Here is a 27,954-nt window from a genome sequence, read left to right as displayed (position 1 = left end):
AGGCACTGAAGAAGATAGGAAAGTGAAAAGTAAATTAATATTTAAAAATGCCTGATGTGGAGTTCACATTGCCTACCCCTAGAATCCTCATCCCAGAAATTTGGGTGTAAGTGGATCTTCCACAACGGGAATAGAGAACCAATATATATTATGGCTTGTGTGTCAGTTTTTTGTTTTGTTTTTGGTGAGGAGACCCAGAACTGGTGTCTCTTCACTTTCTCAAATACAAACTGCCCTTTGTATTTTTCTCTCTTTTTTTTCCCATTTTCACAAGGCAGTGGGGTTAAGTGACTTGTCCAAGGTCATACAACTAGGTAATTATTAAGTGTCTGAAGCTGGATTTTAACTCAGGTCCTCCTGATTCCAGGATCAGTGCTCTGTCCACTGCTCCACCTAGCTGCCCCTGCTCTGATTTTTCAGTCTTATCCTTTAGCATGGATTTTTTATTTTTATTTTATTTTAGGGACTGAATCCATGATCTCATTGGTATTTGGAGTACATGCTTCAGCATGTATTCAATTAATTTCACTTCTTTTTCTAAAAGCAGATGATAGTATGCTTCATCATTAGTATTTTGGGATTATCTTGGATCATTGTGTTGCTTAGAATAACTAAATTATTCATCGAACAATATTGTTTTTACTGTGTACAATATTCTTCTGGTTCATGTTCACTTTACTATTCATCAGTTCACTTGAGGTTTTTCTGAAATCATCCTGCTTGTCATTTCTTATAGCGCAGTAATATTTCATTACCATCATATACCATATCTTGTTTAGCCATTTTCCAATTGGTGGGCATTTCTTTGATTTCTAGTTCTTAGCCACCACAAAAAAGAGGCATTACAAACATTTTTGTACAAATAAGTCATTTCACCATTTTTTGGATGTCTTTGAGATATAAGCCTAATATAAGTGGTATTGCTGGATCAAAGGGTATATACAAAGTTTTACAACCCTTTGGCCATAGTTCCAAATTGCTTTCCAGAATGGTTGAATCAGTTCACACCTCATTGAGTGTCCCAGTTTTCCCACATTTCTTCAAACATCCAACATTTTCCTTTTTTGTCATATTAGTTACTCTGATAAGTGTGAAGTATACCTCAGAGTTGTTTTAATTTGCATTTCTCTTGGTCAATAGTGATTTAGAGCATTTTTATATGACTATAGGAAGTTTTAATTTCTTTGTCTGAAAACTGCCTGTTATATCCTTTGAACATTTAGCGGTTGTGAAGTGACTTGTATTTTTATAAATTTGAATCAGTTTTTTATTTATTTGAAAAATGAGGCCTTTATCGGAGATATTTTTAGTAAAACAATTTTCCTACTTTTCTTTTTCCCTTACAATTTTAGTTGCATTGGCTTTGCTTTTGCAAAATCTTTTTAAATTTATATAATCAAAAATGATCTACTTTACATTTTATAATACTCCCTATACCTTCTTTGGTCCCAAATTCTTTGGTTAACCATAATTTTTTAAATAAAAATAAAGATTTTATTTATTTTGAATTTTACAATTTTCCCCCCTAATCTTACTTCCCTCCCCCCACCCCCCACAGAAGGCAGTCTGTTAGTTTTTATATTGTTTTCATGGTATACATTGATCTAAGTTGAATATGATCGGAGAGAAATCATATCCTTAGGGAAGAAAAATAGAGTACAAGAGATAGCAAAATTACATAATAAGATAACGTCAACCATAAATCTTAAAGATAAATTAATCTATGCTTTCTTAATTTGCTTATGGCATCAATCTGCATGTGTAAATGATTTACCTATTTTGACCTTATCTTGGTATATGGTGTTAAATATTTGTCTTAACTTAGTTTGTGCCATACTTAGTTCTCCTAGCAGTTTTTGTTATATAATGAGTTTTTATTAGATCTTTGGATTTATCATACATTAGATTATTATGGTCATTTATGATAATGTAATTTGTACCTAATCTATTCTATGGATACACCACTCTATTTCTTAGCCAGTACCAGATTGTTTTGATAATTGCCACTTTTATACACATATACATATGTGTGTATCTGTGTGTGTGTGTGTGTGTGTGTGTGTGTGTGTGTGTGTGTATGTATGTACGGTTTAAGATCTGATATGACCACAGTACTTCTTTTATAATTTTTCATCGATTTCCTTGATATTCTTGAGCTTTTGTTCTCCCAGATGAATTCTAGGTCTAAAGAATAATTTTTGATAGTTTGATCAATATGGTACTGAATAAATTAATTTAGGCAGAATTGTCATTTTTATTATATTGGCTTGATCTAACCAAGAGCAATTAATATTTTTCCAGTTGTTAAGATCTGACTTTATTTAAATTATTTATTTTATAGTTAGGTACATATGGTTTGTATGTTTCTGGGTTTGTCCTGGCAAGTAGACTCCAAAGTATTTAAATTGTTTATTGTTATTTTAAAAGGAATTTGTCTTTCTATATCTTACTGTTGAATTTTATTAGTAATATATAGAAATGATGATGTGGGTGTGTTTATGTGGGTTTATTTTGTATCTTTTAACTTTGCTGAAATTGTTAATAATTTCAAGTAGAATTTTAGTTGATTATCTAGGATTTACTAAGATTAACATCATATTTAGCTGCAAAGTGATAGTTTTGTTTCCTCAATGCTTATTCTAACTCCTTTCATTTCCTTATCTTCTTTTATTGCTATAGCTAACATTTCTAGTACAATATTTAATAATAGAGGTGTAAAGGACAACTTTGCTCCTCCCCGATTGTCTGTGGAAGGTTTCTAACTTATCCCCATTACAGATAATGCTTGTGGATGGTTTTAGATAAATATTACTTATTATTTTAAGGTAAGCTCTATTTTTATGCTCTTTAGTATTTTGGTTTTATTTTTTAAAATAGGAATGAGTTTTATATTTTGTCAAAGGTTTTTTCTGAACCTATTGAAATAATAATATAATTTCTGTTGGCTTTGTTATTGTTGTGATCGTTTATACCGATGGTTTTCCTAATATTGAACCAGCCCTGCATTCCTGGTATAAATCTCATCTGGTCATAGTATATGATATTGTGATATATTGCTGTGATCTCTTTGCTAGTAATTTTATTTAAAATTTTTGCATCACTATGCATTATTAGTAAAATCAGTCTGTCATTTTCTTTCTCTGTTTTATCTCTTCCCTGTTTGAGTATCAGAACCATATTTGTGTAGGAAAAGCAATTTGATAGGACTCCTTCTTTGTATATTTTTCAAAATAGTTTATACAATTTGGGGATTAATTGTTCTTTACATGTTTGGTAGAATTGTCTTGTCCATCTGGTCCTGGGGAATTTTTCTTAGAAAGTTCAGTGATGGATTGTTCAATTTTTTTCCTAAGATTTGGTTAAGTATTTATTTATCTTCTTCTTCTTCTTATCTGGATTAAATATATTTTGTAGGTATTTATGCATTTCTTTTAGATTATTAAATCTGTTGACATTTAATTGGCAAAAGAGCTCCTAACAATTGCCTTAATTTTCTCTTTATTGTTGGTGAATTCACCCTTCAATTTCTTTAGTTTTCTTTTTTCCTGTTTATAATCAAATCAGCTGATCTATTTTATTGGCTTTTTTAATTAAAAAATCAGCTTCTACTTTTATTTATTGGTTCATTGGTTTTCTTACTTCTGGTTTTATTAATCTCTCCTTTGGCTTTCAGAATTTCTAACTTGTGTTTAATTGAGGATTTCTGATTTGTTCTTTTTCTAAGTTGCATTCCCAATTCACTGATCTGCTTTTTCACTGTTATATTGATCTAAGCAGTTAGAGGTATAAAATTTCCCCTAAATACTACTTTGATTGCATCCCATAAATTTTTGTAGGTTTTCTCACTGTCATTTTCTTTAATTAAATTATCAATTGTTTCTATGGCTTGTTCTATAACCCACTTTTTTAGGATTAGATTATTTAATTTCCAATTAATTTTTAATCTCTCTTTCTATTGTCCATGATGGAATGTAATTTTTATTGCATTGTCTGAAAAGAATGTGTTTACTATTTCTACTTTTCTGCATTTGGTTGTGAGGTTTTTTAATGTCCTAATACATGGTCAGTTTTTGTGTAGGTGCTGCGTTCTGTTGAGAAAAAGGTATATTTCTTTTTATTCTTATTCAATTTTCTCCAGAGATCTAGCATATCTAACTTTCCCAGAATTTTATTTGTCTCCTTAATTTCTCTCTTGTTTATTTTTTTTGGGGGGAATTAGATTTTATGAGTTCCAAGAGGGGACATTTGAGATCCCCTTATAATATAGTTTTATTATCTATTTCCTCCTATAACTCATTCATCATCTTCAAAAATTTAGATCCTGTATCATTTGGCACATATATGTTTAATATTGAAATTACTTCATTGTCTATTGCCTTTCATCATTATATAGTTGGGTTTTTTTTTAGGTTTTTGCAAGGCAAATGGAGTTAAGTGGCTTGCCTAAGGCCACACAGCTAGGTAATTATTAAGTGTCTGAGGTCAGATTTGAACTCAGGTACTCCTGACTCCAGGGCCGGTGCTCTATCCACTGCACCACCTAGCTGCTCCTCTTTCTTTTGATTAGATCTATTTTTTGATTTTGCTTTGAGATCATGATTGCTAACACTGCTTTCTTTGTTTTAGCATAATATATGTTGCTCCAGTCCCTTATCTTTATTCCATGTGTATTTCTGTGCTTCATATGTTTCTTGTAAGCAACATATTGTAGGATTCAGTTATTTAATTCATTTTACTATCATCTATCTGTTTGTCTGTCTATCTATCTATCTATCTATCTATCTATCTATCTATCTATCTATCTATCTAGGGGCAGCTAGGTGGTGCAGTGGATAGAGCAAAGCCCTTGGAGTCAAAACGACAGGAGTTCAAATCTGGACTCAGACACTTGACTTTTCATGTCACTTAACTCTAATTGCTTTACATCCAGGGTTATCTGCAGTCATCCTGATTCATATCATCCACTGTACCTAGATGACTCTGGCGGAAAAAGCGAGGCTGGTGACTTAGCACAGCAGTCCCTTACTCAAATCCAATTCACATCCTTGTCATGGCATTGTCCCCCTGATGTTGTGGTCTTCCTTGAAAATGAAGGACAAACAAGTCAAGTCAAGTCACTAACCATTGCCATTTTATGGGAGAATTCATTTCATCCACAATTATAGTTATGATAATTGTGTATTTCCCTCCATGCTATTTTTCTTTTGTTTATCCCCCACCCTTTCATTAAGCACAAGTATTTTACTTCTGATCATTCTCTTCCCCAATAAATCCTCCCTTTTATTAATTCCTTCTCCTCTTTATTATCCCTATTCCTTTTCACTTCACTTAAGGTGAGATAGATTTCTATATCCAATTGAGTGTATATGTTTTTCCTTCTTTAAGCCAAGTTTGATTAGTGTAAGGTTTAAGCTTTGCCTGCTATCTTTACCAACCCCCAATATGATTTTTTGTGGGTATCATCCCATCAAAGTCACCTTATAGCCACATTCTCTATATTGCTCCTAATTTTTTTTATAGTAATAAAGTTAAAAGATTCACAAATATTAACTTGCTACACAGAAATACAAACAGTTTAGTCTTATTGAATTTCTTATGTTTTCTCTTGTTTCTTTTTTTCTCTTTTTATGTTTCCTTTGAATTTATATTTGGAGGTGATTTTTTTTTCAATTCTCATCTTTTAATTAGAAATGCTTGAAAGACCCCTATTTTGCTAAGTGATCATTTTTTTTCCCCCTTAAAGATTATATTCAGTTTTGCTGGATAGGTGATTCTTGGTTGTTATTCTAACTCTGTTGCTTTCTAGTATATCATATTCTAAGTCTTCTGGTTCTTTAATCAGGAAGTTGCCAAATCTTTGTAATTTTGACTATAACTCCATATTTGACTTGTTAATTTTTGGTGACATGAAATACTTTCTCCTTGATCTTTGAGCTCTAGAATGTGGCTATAATATTCCTTGGAGTTTTCATTTCGGGATCTCTTTCAGGTGATGATTGGTAGATTTTTTTCAATTTCTATTTTGTCTTCTGGTTCTAATATATCAGGGCAATTTTCATTGATAATTTCTTGAAAGATGTTGTCTTTTTTTAGTTTTTTTTTTAATCATGACTTTCAGGTAATCCAACCATCTCTTCTATCCAATCATCTCTTCTACTTCTTTTTCATGAGTCAATTGTTTTTCCAATGAGAAACTTCACATTTTCTTCTATTTTAAAAATGTTTTTTGTTTAATTATATCTTGATGTGTTCTAGTGCCATTACTTTTTACTTGTTCAATTCCAATTTTTAGGAATTATTTTCTTTTTTTTTCAGGTTTTTGCAAGGCAAATGGGGTTAAGTGGCTTGCCCAAGGCCACACAGCTAGGTAATTATTAAGTGTCTGAGACTGGATTTGAACTCAGGTACTCCTGACTCCAAGGCCGGAGCTTTATCCACTATGCCACCTAGCTGCCCCGGAATTATTTTCTTCAGTGAATTTTTGTACTTCCATTTCTGTTTTAAAAATTCTGTTTTCAATTCTATTTTTTAGGGAGTAATTTTCCTCAGTAAATTTTTCTGTCTCTTTTCCCATGCTATTAACTCTTTTGTCATGATTCTCCTGCATTAGTCTCATTTCTTTTCCCAATTGTTCTTCTACTTGTCTAATTTACTTTTAAAATCCTTTCTAGGTTCTTCCAGGAATTCTTTTTGGGCCTGAGACCAAATTACATTTTTCTTTTGAGGCTTCACATGTAACCATTTTGATATTTTGTCTTCTTCTAAGGGTATGCCTTGTTTCTCCCTATCATCATATTAACTTTCCAGCCAAAGGTCTTTTTTTTTTTGCCTTTTTTTTTGCGACTTGGTTTTTTAATGTGAGAGTTGGGCTCTGGCCTGGCACTGTCAGTTTTTTGTGCTGGGTTCTGAGTCTTACTGCTGACTTTCTCTTGGTTTCATGGCTTAGCTGCTTGCTTTCTCTGGAAGGTTGGCTTCTCTTTTGGCTTGTACTTGGCCTCCCTTAGGTGTGGGGTTTAGCGGCTGGCCCCATGGGTGGGGTCTTGCTCCTTGGTTGCTGGTGTCTTATTCTGGAGATCTTGCTGCTATTCTGCCCCAGGAGTGGGGCTGCTGCTGAACCTCTAAACAAGCAGGGTCTTTCTGCTGGTAGACCTTGCTGTGGCCAACCTTGGGGCAGGACTTCATTAATGGTCAACAATGGGGTCTAAGCTTGACTGGAGGAGGCTGACTGAGGTGAGGACGTGCTGGGTTGCACAGACTGATTACTTGACTAGGGGTTTTCTGATTTGCAAGAGGATTGGGTCTTTCTGGTGAATTGCTCCAAACTTGGAGTCTTGCTGCATGCTGTGAGACTATGACTACTGCTCTTTCTGGGCTGGTGAGCTGCTTCCCTGTTTCTAGTTAATTTTGGGGGCAGTTTTCTAGTGGTTAGGTGGGAGATTTAGAAGGGATTCAGATAGTTCCTCACTCCACCATCTTGGCACTGTTAAATCTGTGGCTGGCTTATGATCCCATGCTAAGAAAGTTTGTTTCTCTTAGAAGCAACACAATTATGGAAGATTTCTTGAGGAGACATGTGTGCACCATAGTCTTTATTTTAGGCATATCACTTTGGCAAGTGTGGAGGATGGATTTAATGGGGGGAGAGTTTGGAGGCTGTGAGACCAATTAGGCTATTGCCATAGTTCAGGTGAAAGGTAATGAGGATCTAAATTAGGGTGTTGTGTGAAATGTGAGAACAGTACTGATGAAAGTGATGTTGTAAAGGCAGTATTAACAACTGATAAGATATGGGGATTGAGGGAGTGTAAAGACTCAAGGATCATTTCAGTGTTGATAGTCTGGGATGATGGAAATGTTAGGGAAGTTTGGAGGGATGTATTTTATGGAAAAATGAGTGTCCTGCTTTATATTGAGTTTGACCTGCTTATGGAATATTCACATAAAGATATCCAGCAGACACTGGAATCTAGGAGAGAGATCAAGGATAGATGTGTAGACTTGAGAGACTGTGACATGATGGTAACTGAACCCCTAGGGAGCTGATCAGGACTTTAAGGGAGAAAGAATAGGGCCAAGGATGCCAGCATTTAGTGGGCAAGGAATGTGATGACAATCTAACAAAAGAGTTTGAAAGGGAACATTTAGCATTCTAGAAGGAGAATTAAAAGTGGAGCCAGCTGCAGAATGGACCTGGTATCAGAAAGACTTGGATTCTAAACCTGCTGGGCAAGTCATTTATCTGTTCTATGTGGCCATTCTCTAAAATGAAGTTGGACTAGCTGAGTTCCCTTAGAGCTCTAATTCAAGGGAGGAAAGAAGGAGGTGGGAAGAAAGGGATTGATGAGTCAAAAGTTTCAGAGAGGTCAAGTGGAATGAGGACTGAGAAAAGGTCGCTGGTTCTAGCTGATATCTTAGAAAGCAGTTTCAATAGAGTTCTGGGGTCAGAAATAGAAATGCAAGGCGCTGAGAATTGAGTGGAGGGGGAGGAGATAGATGTGGGGAGTTTATCTTCCAGGAGAAGACTCATGGGTCTATAGCTTGAGAGATAGAGATCAATAGCTTGAGGGAAAGGAGTTATCAAATGAAGGTTTTGTGTGTTTGTGTGCATGTGTGTGTGTGTGTGCATGTGTGTGTGTGTGTGTTTTAAAGGATGGGTGAAAACCTTGATATTTTTGTAGGAATAGCCCCCGGATAAGGAGATATTGAAGGTGAAAAAGGACATGATCACTTCTGGAAGAGATAGGAGGGATGTGGCCAAGAATACAAGGTGTAGCATTATCTGGGGCCTGGAACACGGGAAAAATAATGGGGGAATAAAGGGGGGAAAAGGGATTTTGAGATTATGGAGTAGAGAAGAGGAAGCTTATGATGGATCACCGTTATTTTTTAAGCAGGAGGTTTTTGCAGCTCCCGTCCTGTGAGTCTTGGGTCCTCTTGACATCCCAGTGCCATCCTCCCTGCTTCCCCTCCTGCCTCTCCTTCCTCCCGCCCGCCCCATCCATCCCTTCTCTTTGCTCTCCTCCTCTTTCCCTCCCAGTGGAGGAGCGCCCTGCGCGGCCTCCCGGGGCTCTCCTGAGGCCGCGGGGGCCCGGGAGGAGGCTGGGGCCGCGCACGTCGCGCCCCTCCCGCCTCCGGCTTTCCCGCCCCGCCCCGCCCCGCCGGGCCCCGCCCCCGCCCGCCGGGCCCCGCCCCGCCCGCCCCCGCCTCGCCGGGCCCCGCCCCGCCCGCCCCCGCAGCGTCCCCCTCCCCCGCTCGGGGCCTCCCCCGCAGTTCTCGGCGGCGCCGAGGGGGGCGCTCTGGGCTCGAGCCGAGGCTCGCTGGGCTCGGGGGCTCGGGCTCCCGGCTCGGGCGGCAGGAACCGCGGCAGGAGCAGCCGGAGCGGGCAGGGGCCGCCTCCGCGGGGCCGGGGCCGCAGCCGCAGCGCCGGAGCAGGGCCCAGCGCAGGGGCCCGGGCCGCGGAGCGGAGGCGGCGGAGGCCGCGGCCAGAGCGCGGGCGGGGCAGGAGCGGGCCGGGCCGGGCTCCGCTCGGGCTCGTCTCCGGCCCCGCGCCCCCGCCCGCTGCCCTCGCTCCGCGGGCCTCCCCGCCGCCATGGGGAGCGCCCGGGGCCGCGCCCCCGCCCCGTCCCGCCCGCCGGGCCTCCTCTGAGCCGCATGGGCCGGGCCGCCCGCCCCGGGACCGGGACCGGGACCCGCCGCGCGGGTGAGTGGGGAGCCGGGCCGGGCCGGGCCGGGCCGGGGCCGCGCATTCCTGAGGGGGGAGGCCGGGCCGGGCCGGGGCAGGCCCAGCAGCCCGGCCCACTGGAGCGCGCGCGGCCGCGGCGGCCAGGGTCGGGGCCCCGCGCTAGGCCCGGGCCCGGCCGGAGCCAGTGCGAGCCCCGGGCGGAGCGGGGTGGGGGGGAGGGGCGGCGGGGGCGGGGGTGCCGGGGAGGAGGGAGGGGAGGGGGCATTGGGGTGCCGGAGAGGAGCGGAGGGAGAAGGGCTGTGAGCGAGGGGGACTGGGGGTGCTGCAGAGGGGCAGGTCTGCAGAGAGCGCCTGAGGATGCCCGAGGAGGGCACCCGGGGGTGCTTGGGGGGCCCCGGGCCCGCTAGAGAGGGAGAGGCCGCGGGGGCCCCGGGAAGAAAATGTGGCAGAGGCCAAAGAAGTTGCGAAGTAAGTGGAGCCAGCGTCGGGAGTGTGGGCTAGGGCAGAGAAATGTATTTGTGGAGGGCAGTTTGAGCAGAAGGGGACCAGCTAGCCCCCTCTGGTCCTCTGCCCCCCAAATCCGCGTAGTGGTGAAGGGAGAGGCGGGTGAACGGATCTGCATTTCAGTGTATGGAAACGTGAAGCGGAGAGGGTTCAAATTGGGGGACCTGAGGATGGGGGGGCTTAAATCAGGCCTCACACTGTACTACTGGGGGAGGGCTGGGAGAAAGGGACTGAAGCAGGCTACTGAGAAGAGGGCACTTCATTTGAGACAAGATGGAGATTTGCAGAATTGATTTTTAGACTCTCAGAATTAGCCTTAAAGGAAAAATATTAAGAGATTAAGAAAGACCCCCCCCCCCATTGGAAGAGAAATGATGTTTTTTCTTTACAGTGTGTTGTAATAGATGTGGTTAGACTTCAGAATTCAGGAGTTGCCCCTTGCTTCCATAACCTTCCAAGATGATAGGTAACAAAACTCATCTTTGTGGATGAAGAGCAAGCCTTGCCTAGTGGTGTTTTTTTTTTCTTTAGAAGTTACCCCCAACCAAGGAAGCATTGAAAATGTGCAGTCTTCAAAGCCACTGTTAGAGGGAATAGGTAAAACTTTAACTTCAGAAGACAAAAGAGTAAATACATCAATACTTTGGTAGTTTCATCCAGCCCAACTCTAAAATATTTTAACAAAGGGTATTTATTGTGGAGATTAGTTGGGTTTTTTTGTTTTTTTTTTTTACTGCACAATAAGGTTCTATGCATCTCCCTGCAGGAAGTGTCTCAAGTTTACTTGGATCCACAGGCCCTTCTACTGGAGTTCACATATAGTCTGGTTGGGTGGGAAACTATACCTGACCTGAAACAATGTGTAAGAATAGCTCAGTTTCAATTCTAAGAAATTCAGCTGGGGGAAAAGGTTAGGATGTCACTTAAAAAAATATGTTTCTCTTTGATTTTCAGTAGCTTTTGAATTGTTCTTCCTCAGTCTGGTTGGAAATATATTTCTTGAACTTTTTCTGTGGGAGAGAATCAAGTTAGTGATCACATCATTTTTTAAAGAGTCCAGACACATGTTACTCAGGAAAGGGAGCTTATGCAATCCTTAAATTATCAAGGCATATCAGACTTTTAAAAGCACATTCCTTTCAAGGAAGAACTTTGTTGTTGGAGGTTACAGGCTCAGGGCCAGGTTGCATATCTGTGGTCACTTTATTCTAGCATGAATTAATTTAACTGTATTTTATTTATTTATTTATTGAGTGAGTGGACTTTATATTGGTTTACTTCTATGTGGGAGACATGAGAATCAAAGAATAGACTGTTCTACCAGTTTACATGATTTGGTGGATTCCCTTTTGCTACATGTAAGAAATAACAAGGGTCTCCTGACTTGTGTTAATCGTCAAACCCTTGTAGGTGGAAAGAATCCGAAATATTTCATTTGTGTGGAGAAAGATAAGTTTAGCACAATTGTTAGAGCAGAAAAAGAAGAGGAAGTCCAACTCCCTCTTTTGAAAGATGAGGAAACTGAAGACCCCAGTAATTAAGTGCTTTGCCCAAGATCATGCAGTTCATTAGTGGCCAAACCACCTACAATTTAGGTCTTATGATTCCTCACCTGTTGTTCGTTTCATTATCCCATTCTTGTTTTGATGTATTTTATAAAGACATTTAATTAGTGTATTGATTTTTAAACAGCTTCAGCTTCATAATGGAACATTTGATACTAATTTTGTTACCATAATATGGTCCAAAAAAGTTAGAAGATCTTTTTTTTTTTAAGGTCTTTGCAATGCAAATGGAGTTAAGTGGCTTGCCCAAGGCCACACAGCTAGGTAATTATTAAGTGTCTGAGACCAGATTTGAACCCAGGTACTCCTGACTCCAGGGCTGGTGCTCTATCCACTGAGCCACCTCACCGCCCTCTAAAAGATCTTTAATACAAAGGAATACCTAAAGTTAAATATTTCAGAAATTTCATTGAGCTAAAAAATATTTTGTTGATTATCAACTATGTGCAAAGCACTGATATATTGTAAAAAAAGTAAGATTATTGAGGACCTCTTAAATTCACAGTTTATGGGGCACAAGTAGAAAACAAATACAAAATAAGATATACACAAATTGCAATACAAATTTTAGAAAATGATATAGAAAATCAGGGTGATATGGTAGGAAAAACTGGATTAGAAGTTGAGAAGCTAAGATTCTAAGCTCTTTTGCTAAAAGTTTGTGACATGTTGGTTTCATGTTGGGCAAGTCACTTCACTTTTTTTTGATCCTCAGTTTCCCAATTTGTAAGGTGGAGATAATAATCCTGTCACTGCCTCCCTCACATGGTTGTTGAGACAACCAAATAATAAAATAAATATAAAACACATAATCATAAAATCCTATTTTAAATTAATTGTCAGTAATAATATATTGAAAAAGGTATTGTGAGGCAACATACAGTTGTCAAACATTTTAGAGAGTAATTTAGCAATTTCACTTTCAAAATTAATTTTGTTCAGACATTTCTTGAGATTGCAGTATGTCTACTGTATTCTAATTCATTGTGGCTAATTGCCTTGGCCCTGAAAGCATTGTGGACAATAGTGCATTACATATTGGTAGACCCCGAGAAATCTTTTGCACACAGGTGCTCAGTAAATGTGAACTGGTTGAAAAAATTAATTTTCAATTGAAGTGGTCTCTGAGCAGCTGGATACCAAAACATAGAGAGATTTGACCTTAAGAAATTGACTGTTCCTGCTGAGATGGAGATTATAGCAAAGCCAATCATTTTTTTAGAAATCATTAGTAACAGAAATGCCATTTGGGTCATATAATTGTGACCTCACACACATTTATCAGTGGCACTCACTCCTAGCCATCTGTAAGTCCTGTTCTCTATCTCAGGCAAACAGAATGATACCCTCATAAATATAGATTCCCATGGAGAGCCATACAAATGAATGAAAGGAGCAGAAGAAACAACATAGTACTGGAGAAAGAGAAAGAGTATTGGACTTGGTTGTATAATCTTGGCTCTTTCTAGCTTTTTAACTTTAGACAAATTTCGGTATCTCTCGAGTGTCAGTTTTTTCATCAATTTAATGGGAATTCATTCTTGTATTTCCTACCTCACAGGGTTGTTGTGAGGAAAGTGATTTATATAATGTAAAGTGTTAAAATTTTGTCCTGGCTACCTAATTTTCTTTTGGACCAACCATGATTTTTAAAGACTGTGGCCATGGTTCATTTACTTGAGATCTGCTTTGTAAAGCAATGATCTCTCTTTTAGCACTTGACCCACTTTAAAATGTTCAAAAAATATGTGGTCAAACCACATGGGAATTTTACAAGTCATCAACCTAGTATTTGGCTTAGCACCAGAATAGGTGGCACTGGTGAACTTGGTCTTCACTAGATGTCTCGTGTAGATCAGGAAAGTGCTAAAGAATCCTAAAGAATTTGTTATCCATTTGCAAATAGCTACAGCTAGAGAGGGAGTCTTTTTTTAGCATCTTGGTCTATAAAAGCTAATCAGATATTTAGTAACAGCTTGTTATAATCTAGTATATGATAATTTGGTTATCAAAATACGGAATTGGGTCATGAGAGACACTTCCTTTAGCTACTAGCTAAACCTTAATTTTACTTAATTAATGATGAGACACTTCCTTAGCCAGTAGCCATATCTTAATTTTGTTTTATTAATGATTTTCCCCCCTGTTGGAATTCTTCAGGTTGCTTAGGGAGCCCTCAGTTACTGACAATAATTATTTTTCTGGTAAGAAGGATATTAAAAAGTGACTGCAGTTCTGTTTTCTACCAGTAGCAGTTACCACATTTCTATTTTATTCTGTTTTTTTTTTTTTTGAGCTTAATGAAATTTGTAATTTACAAGTTTTGTAAGTAATTCTAAGCAAAATTTCTATGATACGTAGGAAATACATGGTATGTATTTGGATGTTACTGGCAAAGAATATTAAGCTTTTTCTTTTAAAAAATAAAGTAAATATTCTAATTTATATATTAAAAAAGTTTATAAAAAAGCAAGTGCTATGTAAAATAGTATTTAGCAGAGATGGACTGGGGAAGATGGGTTTTGATGGGGCTAGGGTCAAATTTTTTGTAGTTGAAGGCTTTTTCCTTATGAAGAGAGACATTTCTCTAATCTTAAGACTATCAAGCATATCCCTTCCTTAGTCCAAATTTCAAGACACACACACACACACACACACACACACACACACACACACATAATTTTGTACAGATATAGAAATATATATGTGCATATATATACATATATATACACACACACAAATGTCTATGAAATTTAGTTACAAGAATAATTTTATAGTTAAGTAGCTAATTAGTTCATTTAATTGAGTTAAAGCATTGTATGTTCATTGATATAAAGAGTGGAGCAAAAAATGAACAAACTAAAATATAAATATTTTGCTGAAAATCTGAGATACACTTTATTTTCAGTCCATGTGGTGGGAGGGCAGGGTACTGTAGTCTTGTCTTGTAAAAAAACAAAACAAAACCTAAGTAGCTGCATTTCTACAGGACTACTTTTCCTAATCCTTGTCCTCTTAATGGTTTCAACAGGACAGATTGATTCACTTTGGAACTATAAGTACTGGTGTACTGAGATTAGGGTGCTGCAATCATTATCCCTTGACGAACACAGAGCCCCAAAATGAATGTCCAAGAACAGGGTTTCCCCTTGGACCTTGGGGGGAGCTTCACTGAAGATGCTCCCAGGCCCCCAGTTCCTGGTGAGGAAGGTGAACTGGTTTCCACAGATCCCAGGCCAGTCAGCCACAGCTTTTATTTTGGGAAAGGCGATGGGATTAAAAGTGAAACTTCCACAGCCACCCCGAGACGATCAGATCTGGATTTGGGGTATGAGCCTGAAGGAAGTGCTTCACCTACACCCCCATATTTGAAATGGGCTGAATCTTTGCATTCTTTGCTGGATGATCAAGATGGAATAAATCTATTTAGGACTTTCTTGAAGCAAGAAGATTCTGCAGATTTGCTAGACTTCTGGTTTGCCTGCAGTGGCTTTAGGAAATTGGAGCCCTGCGACTCCAATGAAGAAAAGAGGCTTAAGTTGGCAAAAGCTATTTACAGAAAATATATTCTTGATAATAACGGAATTGTATCTCGTCAGACTAAACCAGCTACAAAGAGCTTCATAAAAGATTGCATCATGAAGCAACATATTGATCCTGCCATGTTTGACCAGGCCCAAACTGAGGTCCAATCCATGATGGAGGATAACACCTACCCCTTGTTCCTTAAATCAGATATTTATTTGGAATACACGAGGACGGGTTTGGAAAGCCCTAAAATCTTTAGTGATCAGAGCCCTGGGTCAGGGACAGGGAAAGGTATACCTGGATATTTGCCCACTTTAAATGAAGATGAGGAATGGAAATGTGAGCAAGACACTGAAGAGGATAATGGCAGAGATACAGCTCCATCTAGCAGGCTAACTCAGAAGTTACTAATGGAAACAGCACCCCAGCGGGCCTCATCAAATAGGAGATACAATGAAAGCAGAGAATTCAGGTAAGCTACAACTGTGATTTTCATGTTCTGTGCTGATTTCTGAAATCTAAGAAACAAGCTAGGAAAAGCTCTTTGGGTTGATTGGGAACTCTTGGTGAATTTCAGCTCTAAGTGAACTGTAGTACTTTGTATTTTTTTATCCTTATATTGAATATTGTTTTCACTTCTGCCTCAACTGCTGTTGAAATGTTAAATCTCTTGTTTGTATTTAAGAGTTGAGCTAAAATGTATACTTACTGATGACAAAGAATTTTCATGCTGACAGTCATTTTAGTGACACACTGACACTGCCATTAATAAATCAGTACTCATTTTTATAGAAGACAGTAAATTTTTACGGTTAAAATAGCCATTCTATCTTAGGGCAAGTGAGAATGAATTTTCCAGGTAATATTTCCTGATAACATTTCATTGTTAATTCTGGTGTTGATTCTGGAATTTGGATTTTACTTACTCTATGTTTTGATATATCAAGATTCCTTTTCTTGGAAAAAGAATAGTTCTGAGGTTCCTATGTGATGAGTGGATGCTACATAAATATGGTAACGTTCAGTTAAAAAAACATTACAGCACTTTGGAGAACTTTCTGTCACAAAAAAGCATTTTGCAAGTTTTCTATGGCTTCTGTTGCAAGATTTGGAGGCAGAGAATTCATTTTGTTACCATCAAGATGTTGGCTAAATGATGTTGGCTAAGCACTATTGACAGTCTAATATTAACATGTTTAAATTTTGATTAAGCTGTTTTTTTTTTTATTTTGAAACCATGATTTAAAAATCTCCCCAGGGCAAGTTGTGCCAGTAGGTAAAACTGAATGTTTGATGTTCAGGTTGGTGTTACTTTGGAAGCATTTCTGATTTTGTCCTTTTACTTAATCTCTGGAGTGAAAACTTATTTCTGTTTATGGAAAATGGTCTATTGAATATATTGGAGTACTTGCATTTTCCCACTTATTTTCCTATAGATTATAAGGAAAGACTTGTGTATGAAACTTTGAAAGATGGAAATTCCTATGAAACCCTTCTGGTTCAATCAGAAGTATGAAAAACAAATTCCCAAGTCTTCTGACTTTTCTTGAGTAGTTAATGAAAAACCTTGATCGGTTCTTGGAGTATAGTTAAATTGACTACTTATTAATATGTACAGGATTAGCTGCATCAAAACGTTTAAACACTTACTTAAGATACTTGTAGAATAGTTGTTTGAAATATAGTTTTGGTTCTTATAACAAAAGGCTATTTATTTAGTAGGATGCAGAATTCCCAGAAAAATAGCCTTCAAAGGGGCGGCTAGGTGGCGTAGTGGATAAAGCACCTGCCTTGGAGTCAGGAGTACCTGGGTTCAAATCTGGTCTCAGACACTTAATAATTACCTAGCCATGTGGCCTTGGGCACACCACTTAACCCCATTTGCCTTGCAAAAACGTAAAAAAAGAAAAATAGCCTTCAAGGTTGAAATTGTCATGCTTTAAAATTTTTACTAATTTGAAAACCTTGAAAACTTACAGAGTTGAACAGAAAACTTTGACAAGAAAAAATGATTAAGCATGCAGCACTCAATTCAGGACAAACCATTGGTTATTCTCTCTGGCTTTTAGTTTTAATGTTTTGTGATTCATGATCCCTCATATTTGGTATATCTTTAAATTCTTAGTTGTGAATTAATTTTGCTTCTCCAAGTTAGGTTTAAACTAGTTGTGACAGATAGTTTTGTTGTCAAATTAATCATAATTCTTTTTCTCCTTAGAAACATAGAAGCTTAGAATTGGAACAAAATTTACAGATGATCAGGTCCAGCATCTCCATTTTACTTTAAAAAAAAAGTAGAATTTAGGGATAGGATGTGACTTGTCTAATATCACACTACCCTGAGAAACTAGACTAAAATTTATATTCTTTATAGAGAATCTCATAATATTTCAAAAGTAAGTGACGGTTAATATAGAATATGCTGCCCTGGAGTCAGGAGGATCTGAGTTCAAAATCCGTCTCGGGCACTAGTTGTGTGACCCTGTTACTTAATCTTCCCCTCTGCCATCCCCCCCCCCCAAGTAATTAAAATTTAGAAAACATTTGAATACCTTCTAAGTGCATGCTTTCTCTGTTAAGTCTTGGAAAAGGAAAGGCCTGTGCCTCTTGAAGATACTAAAAGACAATCTACCCTAAACTTATTCTGGTAATAAGCTGAGTAAGATAACCCAGAAATTAATTTCTGAACTACTTTTTTTCCTCCTTTGGTCATAATTTGATAATATGTTTATATCTTTATGGTTTCAAAGAATCTAAAATCTTATATTTAGTTGATGAGCATTCATGGAATAGATTTAATGGAGTCTTTGAACAAATGTCCTGTAAAAAAAGTTTCAAAGAAAGTTTAAGCCACAGTGTTCAATTTTATATGTAGGAATGTGACCTTGATAATTATATGTGCTGCCACAAATATCATTTGGTTGGTTGAAAAAAGTTTTATTTATGCATTTGTCATTAATTTCTTTCCATTTTTACTTCCCCCTCCCACTCCTCCATGGAATCCTCAGATGCAACAAAGAAAAATGGTTGAGTAAAATCACTGAAAACAGCAATTATCTGATTATGCAATATTCCACACCCATAAAGTCAAAAGGAGTGTAATACCTTTCTTCACCTGTTCCCTGGAACCAAGATTGGTCATGGAATTTGGTCCTAGTTCAGATGCCTCTTATAGTTTTCATTGCGTTGCTGTAGTCATTATTATTTAGGGCTCTGCTTTTTTTGCCCTATTTCAGATCAACAGATATTTTCATTTTACTACAAATTGTTCATATTTGTTGTTTCTTGGGGCACAATGATATTCTGTTATATTTATATACTGCATTCCCCCCAGTCATTTCCCAATTGTTAGAAACTTATTTTGTTTTCAGTTTTTGCCACCAAGTAAAATGATGTTGTGAATGTATTAGTATATATGAAACATTACTTTATTTGACCCAAAGGAGGTAAACTCTGAAAGTCAGTCTGTGTATTGATTGATAGATTTAAAATCAGTAATTCTTTTACTGATGATTATAATGATAATGGCAATGATGATGTTTTTAGAAACTGAAGTGGGTTGCAATGAATAATCTTATATATTTGGGTATTTTAAAATACAGCTTGAGGATTTTGTAATCCTAGATTGGTACTTCAGAAGCTGATCTTTTAAATGTTGTATATTTTCTTGGTAATGCTAGTTGTATGAGAATTATGGATCTTCACTTTCTCAATAAAATCAGAATTGTAGATCACCCTGAGAATAGTAAGACAGATATATGTTGGGTATAAGGAGGTACAGCATCCTTATTATTTTTTTTTTTAGGTTTTTTTGCAAGGCAAATGGGGTTAAGTGGCTTGCCCAAGGCCTCACAGCTAGGTAATTATTAAGTGTCTGAGACTGGATTTGAACCCAGGTACTCCTGACTCCAGGGCAGTTGCTTTATTCACTGAGCCACCTAGCCGCCCCTGGTACAGCATACTTATATAACAATGAACAAGAACAGATGGACAAATCTGAGTGACTCTGGTTTTCCCAAAATAATAAAAGAACCAGAAGGTGATTTCTTTGGGCACATTTCTATATAGAGTAATTAATAAAAGTTATAAGAACTGCACAGAATGAGAAAACATTAAAAGATTGTGAGTTGCATTGGTGGAGGAAGTCCCCCCCCCATAGGCATATTCCTATAAAAGAGATGACCCTCATTACTAAGTATAATGATGTTGAACAGAATATCAGCAATTTCCTTTTTTTTTTTTAAGCAAGGCAAATGGGGTTAAGTTTAAGGCTTGCCCAAGGCCATACAGCTAGGTAATTATTAAGTGTCTGAGACAGATTTTGAACCCAGGTACTCCTGACTCCCAAGGCCGGTGCTTTATCCACTACGCCACCTAGCCTCCCCAAGATAGTCTTTTCTTGCAAAGATTCTAGTCTAACCATTGACCATTAACCTTGCAACTTAAATATATTGTAGTTTTGAGTTTGTTTCCCCCCTTTGGGCTCTCCCACTGTGATAACATTTAAATCATTTAGCTTTTCTGTGCCTTAATTTGTTCATCTTAAAAAAGGAATTTGAATTGTATTGTGTGATTAAGATCATTTTCAGTTCTAAGATAACTCCAGTGGACTAAGAATTTTGTAGCATATGAACTTATCAAAATAGTTCTTATTATTATGAGGTCTCAAAGATGAGATCCATTTATTAGAAATGACTGAATTTCTGACATCCTGCCTAGTATTTCAAGTGAATATCTATTGGAGAGTCAAGCATTTCTTTGTATGAGATGATGGTAAAGAGAGGTGTGTTGAGATTAGTTAAAAATATAACTATTGCTTCATGATCTGAACAATTTTGATGCAGGTAGGCTTTCAAAATAAGCATAATTTACTTCTACTGAAATTGACTAGCTGGCTTTTACTTGGAGTTTTAAAAATAGGTTCAGAAGAAAATTTAAAAAGATGAAAGAAGAAAATAATAGACAATGAATTATGGATTAAAAGAAAAAATAAAAGCAATAATTCAGTGTTAAGATGCTTTTGTTTTCTATAAAAAATAATAAAATATAATAATAAACTGCAGCTAGTTCCTTAAAAGTATAGTGGCATATTGTAAATGATTATTTTTAATGGGTAATAATGTTTTCAATTTTTTTGAAACAATAATTGACTTTCTTGAAGCATTACCTCATTCATTTTTGTCAGTTTAAAACTACAAAACTTATAGTTTGTATTATACATCTTATTATTTTTCTCATTATTATTGGATTGAATCAGGTATTTTAGTCTTATCTCTTCAATTAGATTTTTAGATCTTTGAGAAAAGGAATAATGGCTTACATTTTAGTACTGCTCCTAGTATTTTGTAGATCCTAGCACAGTATTTAGTACATCATTGCTTATTATTTGACTAATTGAACTATTCTTGGAAAAGGGAGTTTAACTTTTGTATCTGTAGCATGAATAGAACATGGACAAACATGTTTCCTATCACTTAAGAATTTCAAGGCAAGACAGAGCACCAATCCAAGTTTTATCATACAGGTTGTGGGAGAAGGGGTTAAGTTCCCTTTTTTGGGACTGTCATTATAGTTTAATAGTTTAAATAAATGGCCTTCAATAAAGTTTTGCCCCAGTATTTTATCTTAGTGTGGAGGTGACCCTCGGTTCTTTTTTTTTAAGGCGTTTTATTGATGCCTTTTAGTTTTATATAAGTCTTTGCTAGCTATACTTTTTCTTCTCAAGGACCTAGCTTGAAACAAAAAATTAAGCAAAACCAATTGGTGTAGTGAGTGCCTGGCAGAGTAAGCAGCAATCTTTTTCAATGTAATTTTTCAAAGCTTCATTCTTTTTATTGCAGAGATGCCACATTTAATTTTATGATTTATTTGCTTGTTTTTATTGAGATGTTTTGTTTTGATACAAGAAATACTCAAACCATTACAACCTCCAAAGTATTTATTTAAAAACTTCCTAAAAGTGTGATTGCTATTGATAATACCTATCACTTACCTGTCCTATAGTTCAGAGAATAGCAAAAAGAATGTGTACTAAACTTGATAAAATATTACCATTTTAAAAAATTTGACTTGATTTTTTATTGAATTTTTTTGTCTTGCATTTATGTTATAGTAATTTTCGATATTTAGGTTTGCTTTCTTCATATAAGCCTTATGTTTCTCATATTTGTCATTGCATATGGCAGTTTATATTTCATTCCTATACTATTATTCTTATACTATTGTTCATTCATTCCCTGACTGTTAGATAAATTTAGTTTCTCGTTTTTTTATTTTTATTTTTTAGGTGGGGTTTTTTTTTGCAAGGCAAATGGGGTTAAGTGGCTTGCCCAAGGCCACACAGATAGGTAATTATTAAGTGTCTGAGATCGGATTTGAACCCAGGTACTCCTGACTCCAGGGCTGGTGCTTTATCCACTGCGCCACCTAGAAACTGGGGCAGCTAAACATTACAGTGAATAATTTCATGTTTTTTTCCTTATTCGTAATCATATAAAACTCTAGAGAACCCCTAGTATTCTCCAAACTTAAAACCCTTATGAAGAAATTGAGGCTCAGAGATTGTTATCTTACCCATATTTTGCCCACAACTAATAAGCAGAATTGTAACTTAGATCCCGTGCTCATTTCACTATACCATGCTGAATGAATATTGGCAAAATTTTTAGGTAACAGCCTTAGTGTTTAGGGCTGTGGGATTCTGGAGAAGATAATTAAATCTTTGTTTTCAGTCATCTTGCTCATTAAATTACATTTGAACTTACCTCAGGTCTATTCTATGAAGTATGTTCTCATCCAAAAGTTCTTGGAGAATACTGATTATGAGGTAGTGTTTCCTGGCCCAGAGTGTTTATAGTAGTGATTACTGTGTAAGATGAAAACCTATTTCCATTCTATGCTTCTTTTCTCACTTCTTCATAACTTTCTCAGATGTTTTCCCTTTGGGTGGAAATTTTTCATATTTGATCTCAACCCAGAAATGAATATTTGTTTGGAGAAGTCTAAGACAAATCTTTTCCATTACTCTTGCATTAGGTGAATGGAAGAAAAATACTTTTCTGCTTAACCAATTTCTATATTTTGGGGGAGCTCTTTTGATAAATGTAAGATTTCAGGTTATCCAATTTATTATCTCCTTGTGAAAAATATTTCCTAAATTTGGGGAGAAATAATAATCTCAGTTGTAAATGAAATTCTAAGGTTAAAAGTTTAAAAAAATTCCACGTGTAGTTTAGAAAATTTCTCCTAACCTAGTGAAAACAATGTATATGCTACTTTGAGGAAGCATGCTTTATTAAATCTGAACCTATCATATTCATATTAGCATGTCATTGCCCATCACAGTACAAGTATAGATGCACCTGAATTGATGATCATGGACACCTCATTTCTTCTAGAATGACTCTTTTCTTATTGAGGTTTCAGCCTTAGTCAGCTTTTTTGTTGTCCTGCGGCAGCAAGGCAGACACAGCTATTGTTTGTCATCCCAGCTCTATGACCTACTCCAGCTTTTCATATAATAAGCTGCCTTTGTGATACAGCTGCTCTAACCCAACAAAGGCCTAGTTCAAGAGAAGTCTTGGCAGATACCATTTGTACATTTGCACTCATTGGGAAAAGAGCATAGAGATCCAGTCCAACCTAACCTGCCATTTTATAGATGGGGGAACTGTACTAAGGAAGAGGAAAAGAAGGGAAGAGAATAAGCTTTTATACAGTGTCTGGTACATATTAAGTATTTAATAAAAATTTATTGATTGATTTACTTGATCCTTACAACAGTCCTGCAGAATTGGGACTGTTATCCTCATTTTATAGTTGGCCAGAGTCACATAGCTGGCACATATCTGAGGCTGGATTTGAGCTCAGGTCTTCCTGACTCCTGGTCTAGGGTTCTGTGCACTCTGGAACTGTCTCACCTAAGTAGGTAAGATGACTTGTTCAAGATAATAGATAGTAGAGTTGCAGAGTTGAGTTAAAAATTGAGTATATTGAACCCATTCCAGTACTCTTTCCAATATGCCACGCACTCAGGTATAGTTTTTAAAAAAGGTTTTGTGGCATTTGGCTGGGTGGGAGGGGAGACAAAACTGACCTATGTAGTGTTCCCATTCTGTCTTAGAGAAGTGTTGTTTTTTCCATTGCTTACTAAGTGACTCTTTTACTTTTTTGCCTTTTCTGCCCCGACCTTTATTGAATATAATAAATACACCTTTATTAAATAGTGTCTTATGTTGTGTATTATCTTGTGGGGAATACAAAAGTAATGAATGTCTTTGGGGAGCTATAGCTTCTTTGAGGAATTAAAGCTAACATAAGAAGTAATCCAAGAACAGTAATAACATTAACTGTATATAATTTTACTTTTTCAAACTTCAGAAAATTGAAGCAATCCACAAATGTAGTCTATTATATAAGCACTGTTCCTTGCCACCTCCTGCCTTTAGATTTTTTTTTATTTATTTAGGTCTTAACACTGATTTTCATTAATGTTGGAAACTTCTGTTTTGCCAACCCTCTACTAATGCAAATCAACTTCTATTGTGTGATTTCTTAAGGAGCTACTTTGACAATGAGAAATTAAGTAATTTTTTCAGAGTCACAACTAGTAGGTGTTTTAGGTAGGGTTTCAATCTGGTTTTCCCCAATTTTGGGTTCTCTCTATCACTTCCGATATTGCTTCTTTATATTGCCTTCTGAGGCTGGAGCTTCTATTGTGTCATTTTAAAAATCAAATACAGTAGCACACTGTTGTGTAGTCATTTAACACTTTTCTTTAGATATGGAACTTTTCAATTTGCTTTTGAAAAGATTGTCTCTTTCACCATTTGTTACTTAGGCTTTTTAACACATTGTCTGGCTATATAGGAGCTTGATAAATGTTTGTTGACTGACTTTATTCTACAAACATTTCATTAAGTGTCTGCAAGGTAAGCCATCTAGAAAGCAGTAGATCAAGTTTCACCTCTGGTACATTCTGACTGTGGAACCATGTGCTCAAATTTTAACTTCCCAGTGCCCAGGCAACTCTCGAGTCACATAAGTTATAGGCAAATTATTGATTTGGACTGGGGGAGGGTGGCAGGGGAGGGTGGGAAGAGAATTTTCAAATCATTCCTTAAACTAATGAAATCACCAGTCTTAATTCTTGGATCTTTTCTTCCTCCCTTCCCCCCCACCAACATTCTCCCTCCCCATTGAGTGAAAAGTACCTTTAGGCATTGAAAAGAGATAGGAATGTAAATAAGATACCATCTTTTGAAGGTAACAGGTTATTAGAGGAGATAAAACATACCTGAATAAAACAAAATATTTTAAGTGTGTAAAAGAAAATGGAATTTACCCAAATGGTATATTGGTATATAGACTAGAAAAGTCTAGTAACTAGCATTCTTGTTCCTACTCCGCTATTGAATAACTTTCTTTGTGACTTTGAGTCATTTAAGGTAAGGTTTCTGGTCTTCTTTCATATATGTAACATGAAAATAATATTATGAGAGGCTAAATATTGACTCCCTAAAATGACATTTATTTTAAAAGAAAAAAGTTTAAATTATATATTAAAAGCATACAAGATTTACCAAATGTATTCAAATATATGCAAAAGACTTTTATTTTTATCTTTGCTCTTGTCATCTTTGTCACTTTGGTTGTTAAAGATATCCTTATTCTCTGATCAGATTTTTATATGTGTTAGATTTTGGGGAAAAGGTATAGTCTATATCTAATATTACTAATAATAATAACACTCTATTTTTACTTTTATGGGTTTGTTAGGATGTTCTGATGATGAATTCTTGGGGTTTTTTCCCCTTTAATTTTTTTAAAAATTCTAAACTTTACAGTCACCAAAATGAGAACACTTCCATATACAAAGTGGGACAGAAGAAAATTATATAAGAAAAGATTATATAAGATCTCATAGTTATATAAGAACTCTATAACTCTATTACTTTTAGCTTGCTTTAAAAAAATTGATACCTTTTATTTTTACATTGCCTAAAATTCCCTCTATATCCCTGTCCCCAGCAAATTTTTGAAAAAGATAATAAAGAGAAAAACCAAAATTAGTCAACATGTCCAAAAAACTTCTGACAATATATTCAGTGTTCTTTGCTTCCATTATCTGCGGTGGGGGTGGTGGGGGTGGTGGTGGTGGTGGTGTTCAGGGGAAGGGTGAAAGGACAATGTTTTAACATCTCTTCTTTAGGGTCAAGCTTGTTCTTTGTGTTAAAACAAACTGAACACCTAAAGATTTTAAATAGTTTTCAAAGGGTTTTAAAACATCCTCCAAGCTTTTCAACTCCATTTCTCTTCCAAATGATCCAGGTAGAGTTTTGGAAGCACATTTTGTTATTTAATTTTCTAGGACTTCGATAAAAGTCATTGTGATATAGTGACCACCCATAGAATATTATGTTTGCATGTACGAAGATGGAAAAGAAGCAGTATCCTTACTTTCTGTATTGATGAATATAAAGATGAATGATATATACATGTGATGAATATTAATTAGATGGTGAAATTATTTTCTTTTAAATAAAAAAGATAACAAAAATGTGATTTCATAAAACAGACTTATGTTATATGAATTCAGAATAAGAAACAGCTGCTCTAAATAGTTATGAGCAGTATCATGGAGAAGTTTGGTCTTGGAAGGCAACTTATAAAATAAAACTTTGGGAGTGATCATTCATGTTTATACACCATACAAAAATTTCAGTTGTCTTGTAAACAGTAAGCTGCACTAGTCCATTTAAAATTATTTCATTTACAAGAATCAAGTTTACATCAGGAATACATTTGAAGGCATATCCCACCTGGTTTCATAAAAGTAGGAGGCCTGGCAGAATAATATTAGAGAATAATTAATTCCATTGAAAATACATTATAAATTATATAAAAAGTTGACTCAGTGGAGTTAGTATCACTGACTATAAATTTCTATCTTGACTTGATACTGATAGTCTTATTTACATCTCTGGTATTTGATCAGATGAAATTATAGTGGGTTTTCTAATGTTAAGATGAGTTTTGTTATAATTTTTTAATATCAACTTTTGTTGAGGCAGTGGTAATTGGGGTTTGCCTCAACTGTATAAATTAATATTCTTGTACTATGGGTTAGTTGAAATACTGAACTCATAACTAAAATGCAAGACATTTTTCTCTCATGCACAGTCTTATGATTTTCTTTCTTTTCATTTTTTCTTTTTCTTTTCTTTTCATTCTTTTTGAGAACAGTTTGTTCATCTTTTAAAAAGAAAGTTAATCTTTTTCTGTGCTGTGAAAATATTTTGTAATCATAGTGTACCTTAAACCGAGAAGGAAAATGGTGGGTGGTAAAGGGACACATACCCAAAAACGAAAATGGCATTAATCCTAGTAAAACTCTGGAAAGAGACTCAGAAATATGAGTTGGACTCTGCTTCTGACACTAGTTATATGATCAGGTTTTAGTCACATAGCCTATCTAAGTCTTAATTTCTTCCTTTGTAAAATGGGGATAATAACTTACTCATGGATTTCTGTGAAGATCAATTGAGAGTTTGTAAAAATATTTTTGTAATTCTTAAAGTCATCTGTTACTATTGTTATGATTATTGGGCATCAGCCACCCCTTTCCAGTTTAAAAAGTTTGACCATAACTATCAAGTTTTCTACAAACAGTTGAAACAATCTATTCATTAAACGGTAATTGTAGAACTTAGACTTTTGAGGGTGCTGTGATAATTTTGACAGTGTACTTGGACAGGGTTCATCTGGCCTCACTATTTGAATTCTAGGTGTGACTATGTTACTGGTTTTCATGTGTGATTTATGTAACCAGCTTCATTGCTTTATGGTCATAAAATGTACATGGGAACCTCTTCTACTCCCCCTTCCCCCAATATCTCTTCTTTATGAAAGGACCTATAGTCCTTATCTTGAAAGTGAGGATGGCTTTAGTTTGATATTGAAGATAGAGTCCAGTTTACATTTTGTGTTATATGTGCACACACAGAGGATTAGGCTTGACTGATTACTTAATGCTACATAAGAATATATAGAGCTTTCCATGAGTTCTTTTATTTGATTGTCCTTTGTCCAGTCTTTCCATTGATCTATCTCTATTTCTATTTTTTTTAATTAATGCCAGATGGTTTTGATACCTGATGTTTTATAATATAGCTTGATGTCTGGGAGTACTATTTCCCCTTCATCTCTGCTTCTTATCATTTCCCTTTTCCTTTAGTTTTTCCCAAATGAATTTTTGTTATTGTGTTATTACCAAGTCCTATAACTGTCAGTAAATATTTAAGGAACTACTTCAGGCTAGCACTATGCTGTTTGTTGACAGTAAGAGAGTTGATTAAAAAAAATTTACTTAGGTAAAATGTCACTTTAAAAGACCTTATCCCCAACAAGTTTCTACTGTATTTTTGTTGAGGTAAGATGAAATAAACTAATAGCTTTTCTTCAATCCTCTAATTATTAATGACAAATGAGGCACAAAAGCAGGAACATAAATGCCTATCAAATATGTTTATTAGTGTCATGTTCAACTGGAAGGAGGATTACCTTTGGTTGGCAAGGTCCTTCAGGTACTCCTATCTAGAGTTTTTTTTTTTAATTGTTCAAATTCGTAGAATACTACAGGAGCTCCTAAAAAGAGATTTGTAATAACTCAAAAGA

At 36.5% G+C, this 27,954-nt stretch overlaps 1 protein-coding gene across 4 annotated transcripts in view; it reads left to right on the top strand.

Moving 5' to 3' along the window:
* Nucleotides 1–27,954, top strand: part of AXIN1 (axin 1) — a 211,180-nt gene that overhangs the window by 42,370 nt on the left and 140,856 nt on the right. For 2 of the 4 annotated variants that reach the window (XM_074197015.1, XM_074197018.1), the window contains one exon: nucleotides 14,783–15,751. In XM_074197015.1, the coding sequence (XP_074053116.1) occupies nucleotides 14,874–15,751 (878 nt within the window). In that variant the 5' untranslated portion in view covers nucleotides 14,783–14,873. Of the gene's footprint in view, nucleotides 1–9,596; nucleotides 9,701–10,042; nucleotides 10,151–14,782; nucleotides 15,752–27,954 lie in introns of those variants that run through there. The other 2 variants (XM_074197016.1, XM_074197017.1) reach the window with 2 other exon arrangements.

Source organism: Macrotis lagotis, chromosome 8 (assembly GCF_037893015.1).
Source record: "Macrotis lagotis isolate mMagLag1 chromosome 8, bilby.v1.9.chrom.fasta, whole genome shotgun sequence".
In the NCBI taxonomy this organism is placed as follows: domain Eukaryota; kingdom Metazoa; phylum Chordata; class Mammalia; order Peramelemorphia; family Peramelidae; genus Macrotis; species Macrotis lagotis.
This window is presented reverse-complemented; position numbering and strand designations above follow the sequence as displayed.